At 59.6% G+C, this 9,298-nt stretch overlaps 1 protein-coding gene across 1 annotated transcript; it reads right to left on the reverse strand.

Annotated features, from left to right (window-relative positions):
• Positions 1-839: 839 nt before the first annotated feature.
• Positions 840-3,696, reverse strand: POU3F1 (POU class 3 homeobox 1). Its single transcript, XM_070403256.1, has one exon. The coding sequence runs from the start codon at positions 3,694-3,696 to the stop codon at positions 2,344-2,346; it is 1,353 nt and encodes a 450-aa protein (XP_070259357.1). The 3' UTR covers positions 840-2,343.
• Between the last annotated feature and the right edge of the window lie 5,602 nt (positions 3,697-9,298).

Consider the following 9,298-nt stretch of genomic DNA (forward strand, 5'->3'; position numbering starts at 1 on the left):
TGATTGCACACTGTGGAGTCCTCCCATAGGCATATGCATCCCTGCCTGGATGGGGGTAGGGGGTGGGGAGCGGTCCTTGGGTGTCCATCCCTAGAGAGGAGACGGCAGAGTTTTTGGTGGTACAGTTGTTTATGCCCCCACTCTTCTGCAGGAAAAGTTGAGGCAGGTGGTTTGTTTGCTGAGAAGCCTTTGTCGAAGCAAACAGGTAGGGCTCCCTCCCTAGGCCCACTCAGCCCACGAAGGACCACTGCAGGAACCGCCAGTGAGTCCAAGTAGGTTTAAGTACCATTATGCTTGCGGTTGGAGAGCCAGCTGGGATGGGCTGGTGGGACCTGAGCCAGCTTCCAGCTGCCCCAGGACTCGGAATGGTGACATTGGCCCAGGCCCCACACTTGGGAGTGCAAAATGAAACCAAAATCAGGGTTGGGGTGGGGGATACAAAGACGCCAGGCTAAGGGTCCAGGTCCAGGTCGGTTTCTTCCTTGGGTAAGAAGAGCAGTGGAGTTGTGCCTGAGGAACGCTGACCCCAATTCAGCGTGGTGCCTGCGGTTCACTGTCCTGGCTCAGGTCTGGTCTCAGGATAGTCTGTTTATGGGAGGGGACTCAGGCAGCTTCATCTTCCTAAACTCACTCACCTGAGGCAGGGGCCCAACTGTGGCCCAGGTAACAGGAGGTCCTGATACTGGCCTGGAAAAAGGGTTGTTGCGGTTACCTTTCTCTACAATAGCAAGGCCAAGACTTTAGGGGAGGTGAGCCAGGGGATCCCAACACTTTACCCACAAACCCACCCAGCCCTGGTAGTAAAGAGGACAGGACACAGCCCTGGGGTACATGTTTATGTGAGTAATAAAATATTTACTATAACATAAATATAAAGGGAACTTCCCAGTCTACTTGTTATTTTTTTTTTGCAATAAAGATACAAAGAGAATGCACCGAAACATTGTTCCAAAAAATAAAAAAAATAAAATTTAAATTCAAACTGTAACAAACGAAACAAGAAATGGAGGAGGGGGAAGCTCCAGACACATCCAGAAAATAAATAGAGACGGGTCAGAAATCTGGAAATCATATTAAAATATCTTTTTCGGATTAGTCGGTGTACAAAATCCTGTAGGATGGGGACGGAGGGCAACCCGGAAAACCAAAAATAAAAATCAAGCACAAAATGTTTCTTCTCCCCGCCAGTGTGTACATATCTCACATATTTACATGGTTCCCACCTCACCCCAAACTAGGGGAATTTCTCTCCCAGCCTCCCACCTCCCAGGGGGCTGCGAAGGGAGCAGACGGAAGCTGCAGGGACTCAGGCAGAAGGCTCTCAGGGAACGGCTTATTTCTACAGCTGGTTAAAAAATACCTCCAACTTTTCCAAGTTTCATTTGTTTGTGGCCAGGAGGGCAGGGCCCCGCGGGGAGCTGGGGCCCTGCTGTGCGGTGGTCGGTCTGCAGCGGGGCCGAAGCCCCTTGCCATCCGGGGTGTGGGTGGGAGCGCAGACCCCCACAGCGTGGCCGGAACCGAGTTGGAGCTCGGATAAAACGAAACGAAAATGAGCACTCAAAATTTTTTTTGTTAGTTTTTGTGTTATTTTTTTGTTTTGTTTTGCTCTTTTGGGATAGGGCTGGGACGGTAAGAGGAAAAAATAAATTAGGCTAGATTAAAGCTTTGGCAATTTCCTGCTTTTATACACAGACGCGGCTCTCGCGGCCTCCCCTCCGGGGCCCCGATAAATACAGTATACAGCGATTTAAATTAAGGGCGCGGGCGGAGTTAGAAGGACCCTAGGAGCCAAGAGGCTCCATGAATAAATAAAAACCGTAAAAAACCGAGCCCGGAGGAAGGATCAGGGGAATGGGGCGCATCCTCTTGGGAGAGAAGAGGCATCAAGCGAATAAAGTGACAGTCCCCCACTCTCGATCCGCAGGCTCGGGTATCCGCGCCGGGGAGAGGGGATGGGGAACCCTTCTCTCTTCGCCCTCTCTCCCGGGGAATTCCTAACCCCGTACCGCGTTACCTGTCGCTGTGGGGAGGCCGCTGCCGGGATCCGGCCCCGAACAGCCCCGGGGGGCAGGGATGGGGGTCGTCGAGGGAATGGGAACAGGGAGCAGGCGGCGGGCAGGATGCCCCGGGTGAGTTGGCGCGGTCCGGATCTTCCCTTTTCTCTCCGGGGTTCGGGCGACGCAGCCTATCCGTCCTCTTCGCCGCTCGCCGGAGAAGGTCGTCGGGTGTTTGGTTTTGTTCTAAAGTTTCTGGGCTTTTTGTAAAATCCAAAGCAACCGAACAAAAAGAGTACAGGCCGCGCGGCGCCTCGCCGCGCGCCAGCAGGGACCCGGCCCGCGCGGGTCACTGCACCGAGCCCGGCAGTGTGTGATGGTGGTGGTGGTGCAGCGCGGCCGGCGGGGGCGGCGGGGGCGCGGAGGGAGGCGACGCACCGCTCCCGCCCGGTCCCAGCTCGCCGGGTGCGTAAACGTCGTCCATGGGTGGGTGGCCGGCTCCGGCCGCGGGGGTCATGCGCTTCTCCTTCTGCCGCCGGTTGCAGAACCAGACGCGCACCACCTCCTTTTCCAGCTGCAGGCTGTCGGCCAGGCCCGTGATCTCGTGCGCCGAGGGCTTGGGACACTTGAGAAAGTGGCTCTCGAGCGCGCCTTTGACCCCCACCTCGATGGACGTGCGCTTCTTGCGCTTGCGGCCCTGCGCCGCGATCTTGTCCAGGTTGGTGGGGCTGCCGCTGGACGAGTCGGTCTCCTCCAGCCACTTGTTGAGCAGCGGCTTGAGCTTGCACATGTTCTTGAAGCTCAGCTGCAGGGCCTCGAAGCGGCAGATGGTGGTCTGTGAGAACACGTTACCGTACAGCGTGCCCAGCGCCAGCCCCACGTCGGCCTGCGTGAAGCCCAGCTTGATGCGCCGCTGCTTGAACTGCTTGGCGAACTGCTCCAGGTCGTCGGAGCTGGGCGCGTCCTCGTCCGAGTGCTCGCCCACCGACGAGCCGCCGCCTCCCGCGCCCGGGTGCAGGTGCGCCGCCGCCGCCGCGTGCAGGCCTCCGGCGTGTGCATGTCCGTGTGCGTGTCCGTGGGCACCCAGGTGCGGTGGAGGCGACGGCTCCAGCTGCGCCTCGTGGCCGTCCTCATGCAGCGCGTGGTGCAGGCCCGGTCCCGCGCCACCGCCGCCCGCCGCCAGCATCCCGGCCAGGCCGCTGCCGCCGCCCCCCGGGTAGGCCGCTTGAGCGTACAGCCCGAGCGGCTGAGGCTGGTGGCCCCCGCCGGCCCCTGGCGACGGCGACATAGCCGGGCCCAAGTGGTGCGCCGTGCCGCCCTGAGCCCATGCCGCGCCCGCGTGGGCCGCCCCCTGGTGCACCAGGCGTGCGTGGAAACCGCCGCCGCCACCGTCGTCGGCTCGACCGGTGCCGCCGCCGCCTGCCTTGCCGTGTTCCAGGTGCGGACCGCCAGCCCAGTCGCCGCCGCCGCCTCCTCCCGTCGGTAGCCACTGGGGGTGCGCTAGGCCCACGGGGTGGCCCGCGCCCGCGCCCAGCCACTCGTGGTGCATCAGCTTCTGCACTTCGCGGTACGCGGCCCCCGCGTGCAGCCGCTCGGCGGCCGCCGCCGCTGCCGCCGCCGCGGCGTCCGGGTGCATAAGCGGTCCGGTGCCCCCAGCTCCGCCGCCGGGGCCCCGCGGCAGGTACTGCGCGGTGGTGGCCATGCCGCCCCGCGCCCTGCGCCGCGCCGCCGCCGCCGCTTCGCTCCGTCTGCGGGCCCTGCTGCCGCGCTCCGCCGGCTTAAAGCCTCGACCCGCTCAGCGCTCCGGAGCCCCACCCCACCCGCCGCCCATTGGCTGCCCGCGGAGCTGCCTCCCTCCCCCCGGCCCCGGCCCCCGCCCCCCGCGCCCGCCCGCCGCTCGGCCCGGCCGCCCAGAGCTCGCCATTGGGCCTCACTCCCGGGGTCCCGCGCGCCGACCGTGCTGATTGGCCGCTGGGGCTTCATTCACAGCCCCCCACCGTCCGCGTACACACTCACGCCCCGGGGGCGCGGCTGCCACGTGGGGGAGTGGCGCGGGGGTGGCCGTGGGACCGCGCCCCCTCTGGTCCGGGCTGCGTGGGCCCCTCTTTTCCCCCGCGCTGGAGGCTCGGAGCCCGGCGGGTCCCACTCTCCACGCGAGCTGAATTCCCGCCCGTCTCCCGCCCGGGAGGCCAGAGGCGGCGGCGAGGACTGCGGGCTACGGGAGGCGCTCGGGCTCCGAGAAGCGGCTCACCCTCGCGCTCTTCCCTCCGTGGAGCGGTTGTCAGCCGGCTAGGATTCCCGCGGTCTCGGCGGCTGCGAGCGGGAGGCGGCGTGGGTGCCGGATTCGGTCCCGGCACGGCTGCTCATCGTGCCCGCCCTGCTCCCGCGGTTTACAGCGGGCATAGAGCTGTCCCCTGCGCGTCTCCCCGGCGCGTCTCCTGTCCCCTCTTCTCCTTTTAGACTCAGCGCCGCCACTGGGCCGGCCCGAGAGCGCGTCCAGCGCGGGCAGATTCGGACCCGCCCCAGCTTCACGCCTCACGCGGGCTCCCCTTCTCCCGGCACCGTCACCGGCACCGGCACCACTGCCCAGGTGAGTACCGTGCGGGTGGCTCGCGGTGGAACAGCCGGTGGCCGCGATGTAATCAGGCCGCGCGGGATTTCCGGGTTTCGGAGCGAGAGGAATTAGACTGTGGCTTTGGGGAAAACGCTGCAGTCAGGGGTGGTGGATACGCAGGGCTCACCGACGTCTGCCCCATACCGCCTTCTCGCTCCTTTTCCTCCCTGCCCGGCTGGCTCATTGGCCAGGGTCATATCGGGGTCACGTCCTGGGAAACTTGCTGTGGGTGAGGAGTGGCATGGACTTGGGAAAAGGCGTCTGGCACTTCAGAAATCCAGCAATCAGTCGGGAGCTGTCCAGCCTGCGATGAAGCCCTGTGCTGGCTCTAACCCGACTTGCTTGAGGCTACCAAGAAGGGAATTGAGATAGAGAAGGCCTTATTGGAAGGGTGAGACATGCAATGCAGGCACCTTCTCATCCCTCCCCCTTGAGGACTCTCTGAAGGATCCTAAGTGGACTCGGACCTCAGCATCAGCTGGTCTGTGACTCTAAATCCCACATTGAGTTATGGGCTGAGTGGAGTGAGCTGTGGCCTCTGTTCCACACTGAGGTCTGGCTGGCACAGTCTTCATCTTTTCTCTCCCTGGTCTTGCCTCCAGTGGGTTCATAGATTCCAGGGCTCTGGGGGTCCCAGATCACAGGACCCTGCTGGAGAACCAGTTAGGGCCCCACAGGGCAAGTCAGGACTGTGGAATAAAGCCTCAGAGGGTGAAGATCAGGGGATCACGGGGATCTGGTGGCAGCTGCCACATCCAGAGTGACAAGGGTCATCCTGGGCACAGGCTGTCCTCTGAACACCATAGGTCCTGCCTCTGGTTGGTCCCCAAGGGATGGAGTGGGACAGGGCAAGGTCCTTGTCTGGCCAGTGGCCCCTGTCCTGAGCAGGCTCCTTAGGTACCACCCTCACTTCATGAGCTGTGTCTGAATCCAGCTAGGGATGCTGACTTTTCTTGGACTCTGGCTCAGGAAGTGGTCACCTCCAATCACCTTTCCTTCATACGATCATGAAGCAGCAGACCTCCTGGTCCACTCACCTTCCTGGCCCCTCGCCAGGGGGTGGACCACGGCTGGGACCCCTGTAGCGAAGTCTCGCCTCATGCCAGCCTGATCAGACCTGCACGACATTGACGTTTGGGCTGCCACCATCTTCCTGGGCAAGAATAACTTTGGTCCAGTCTCTCTAGCTCTTGGTTTTCCTATCTGTAAGTTGGCAACAGTGGGACCCCAGGCAGCCCACCTGTCTTGCTAAGGTAAGTCAGAGGGTGGCCCGAGACAATGGGGGTGATAGGGCCTCAGAAAGGGCTTTTACTCTGCTTGTTTCTATTGTTAGTGCCCAGTGAATGGGCAAGTTCGTCCCCTGCTCTAACTAAACCTCAGTTTCCTCATTTGTAGAGTGGGTTTATGGAGGTTTGGACTAGTTGACCTCTCAGGCCCTTTCAGCTCTGATGGTCTCAGTTATATATATATGTAATTGGTTTCAGGGAGGAAGGGAGAGGGGGAGAGAGATAGAAACATCAATGATGAGAGAGAATTATCGATCGGCTGCCTCCTGCACACCCCCTACTGGGGATCAAGCACGCAACCGGGCATGTACCCTTGACCAGAATCGAACCCGGAACCCTTCAGTCCACAGGACAGCACTCTATCCACTGAGCCAAACGAGCTAGGGCTGGTCTCAGTTTTTGTTGGAGGAGGGGAAATGTCTGGACAGTGGACAGGTGTTGTGATGTCAAGTTTTTGGAATTGTCACTGAGACTTGAGCGATGGCTCAGTACTTTACCAAGTGCTTTTCATTCATCATGGCACCTACACCTCTCAGCCCTGAGAGAGTGCACTGCGACTGTCATCGCCAGCGCAGAGCGGGAAGAACCAAGGCTTGTCCGAGGGCACAGGACCCGTGATGGTCCCTCTCCTCATTACTCTCCCCAGTGGGATGGGGGAGGGTGCCAGTGGAGGTGGTGGCTTTGGCAAGAGAGAGCCCGCTGCCCTATCTTGGGTAGCTCTCCGGTAGAAAGAAAGGCCAGCTGGTGCTTCTAAGCCGAGTTTCCATGTCTGTGCTGAATTGAGGGGCATCTGTAACAAAGTCAGGCTCCTAGTTTACTAGCTTGTCAGTCAGCAAATCTCGGTTCCAATCCCTTTACTCCCATCAGCAGCCCTGTGACGTTGTGCTAAGTGGTTTGCTTGTAGGAGCTTCAGTTTCTTCATCTTAAAACAGGAACAGTCATGCCTGCTTCTCAGGATTGCTCTGAGGCTCCAAAGATGAAGCAAGCATGTCATTTAGATGCCCTCTGAATGTTCGATGCTGCCCTTGGGTGAGCAGCAGTGCCAACTAGGAAAGGATGCTGTCCCTTTCTCTGCTTTGGAAGTTTTAGACCTTCGACAATGAAAAGGGTTTGGTCTTGAGACAGAATTTTCTCTTATTTGAGAGTTTATTCTCTAGAAAGTCTAGCGAACACATCCTCTTGGTCTTGCTCCCGGAGATCCTGTGTGGGATGCTAGGGACTGTGGCATGGTCATTGGCAGAGACACGTGCTGCAGGACAGCCGCTCTCTCCCGGAGCCTACGCTCACGGACCCTGGGGAGAACTTGGAACACAAGAGTCGGACACCCAGCTGACTCGCACAGACGCAGAATGGCTTAGACATGTGAACAGATGTATGTACACACACATATGCACACCCAGATACACACATGCATTTTAGCCCAGGGACAAGCGTAGATTTATAATAGGGACACATGGACTTGCACCACTAGGTTGGATAGTCATAGATATTCATATTCACACAAACCAACACACAATGAACATACAGGCATGTGTGTCAATGGGAACCTACGCAGAACCTACGCAGAGGCTGAAATGGGCTCAAGTAGGCATTCCTTTCGAGACACAGAAATACACGAGACTTACAGGCCTTTGGGGTCACAAGCATGGAGGCTCTCAACCGGCATTCCAATTCACACAAATAGGCACAGCCTCGTGTTCATACATGTGAGCATAGAGCCAGCCTCATCCATTCACCTCGCCCCGCTGCACAGATACAAAGGGGCCCACCCCGCACATGACATAGACACACACATGTACCTGCACCCTGTAGGAACGAACACATCTGCCCGGGGATCAGAAGAGGAGGAAGGGGCATGCCTCGCCCAGAGTTTGGTCCATGTGGCTTGGCAGCAGCGCTAGTCTCAAGGAAGCAGGAAAGCCCTTTCTCTTCATATTCTGTCACTCCCCTTGTCTGTGGAGGACGGCGCTCAGCCAGGCCGCCGCCAGGCTCAGAGGCTCCCAGGCCTCTCTCCCCAGCCGGGCCCCTGCCCAGCCCACCCCCAGGCCAGAAGCTGACGGGCTTTCCCAGAGTGGCTTGGCCTCCGCCAGGCTCTGGAGTGTGACCGAGCGCCTGCTCATTTGACACAGGTCACCGAGCCTCCAGCAGATGGGGCCCTCACTGTGGGGGGTCTCTGAGCCAGAGGGGCTGCCGGGGGAAGCTCTGCCAGGCTGACTGGCAACTACACAAGCTCAGCCCCATCTCCTTTCTCTGCAGAGCCCCGAGTTACAGACACGAATCTCTGCCATCTACATTCAGACACAGCCTCTAGACCTCAGCGACACTCCCCATGAGCACCCTTTCGGCCACATACGCGCTGTAATATTCCAGACCCCCTCTCCCCACACCGCCCCCCTCCCCAGACAGGGGAGCCTGCACAGTGGCGCACCCAGCAAGATTTGGGAGGGAGGAAGAGGGGGCAGCTGGGTCTGGCTGCCTTCCCTCTCTGGACTGTGAGCCCCTGTGCTGTGTCTTGTCAGTCGGTCAGTGAGGACTCGGAGTCCAGGAATCGCTGAGAGTAGATGCAGTTGCAAACCCAAGGCCCTTTTAGTTCTGGGGGGAGACAGGCTTCAGGATACTCTGCCTGGACTCCTTGAAGTCAGAAGTGCTGAGAAGAGCTGGAGAGGGAGATTGGGGCCTGGGGGGAGGGCTGCTGGAGGAGCTGGTGTCTTAGCAATGCCCTCTAGTACTCGAGGGCTTTGAGTCTTTGTCTCTGTGTGGGACTAGGCTGGGGGTGGATGGGGCTGGGGGCAGGGACAGGATAGCAGCACTCACAGCTCACTACCTTTCCCTTCTGCCAGTCTTTCCCTCATGCCCTAGATCCCACATTCTCAGAGTGTCAAGAGATCTGGGTGCCATCTTGGCTCAGATCAGGCCTGCTGGATGACACTGGGCCAGTCTCAGCCTCCTAATTGCTGCGGACCTCAACCTCCTCATCTGTCAGCTGGGCAGATGGTCTCTGTTGGTTTCTTGTGAAGGCAGGGTGAGATGACTGCCCAGGTGGGAACTTGGAAAGGGGAAGTGTGGCTTGGTTTTCTTCCCCAGCTGCCTGGGGTGAGTAAGAGGCTATGTGAGCAGGATCAGAACCCGCCTGCTACCCCAACCAGTTCTTGCTAAGCGATGTCGGGAGTGACCACGCCCATACCCTGTAGTTCTGGCCTGGAACGTGTTCTCGATTAGAAAAGTCTGGCAGGATCCCGGCTGTCACAGATTCCCACCGGGGGCGGCGCCAGAGACGGCTTGTCCATCGGCTGCCTTGGTGCAGCTTGGGGTCAGCTAAACAGATTCACTGTACTCACCACCATCGAGAAAGTTCTCCCACGTGGCATGTGATTGCTGTTCTGAGCTCCCAAGCCCTCACCTAC

The sequence above is a fragment of the Myotis yumanensis genome, unplaced genomic scaffold, assembly GCF_028538775.1.
Source record: "Myotis yumanensis isolate MYYU_CA2020_CCGP unplaced genomic scaffold, mMyoYum1.0.hap1 SCAF_2, whole genome shotgun sequence".
NCBI lineage: Eukaryota > Metazoa > Chordata > Mammalia > Chiroptera > Vespertilionidae > Myotis > Myotis yumanensis.

What these genes read in the sequence shown, in the direction of transcription:
- POU3F1 (XM_070403256.1), bottom strand. Translation starts at nt 3,696, where the DNA reads ATGGCCACCACCGCGCAGTACCTGCCGCGGGGCCCCGGCGGCGGAGCT.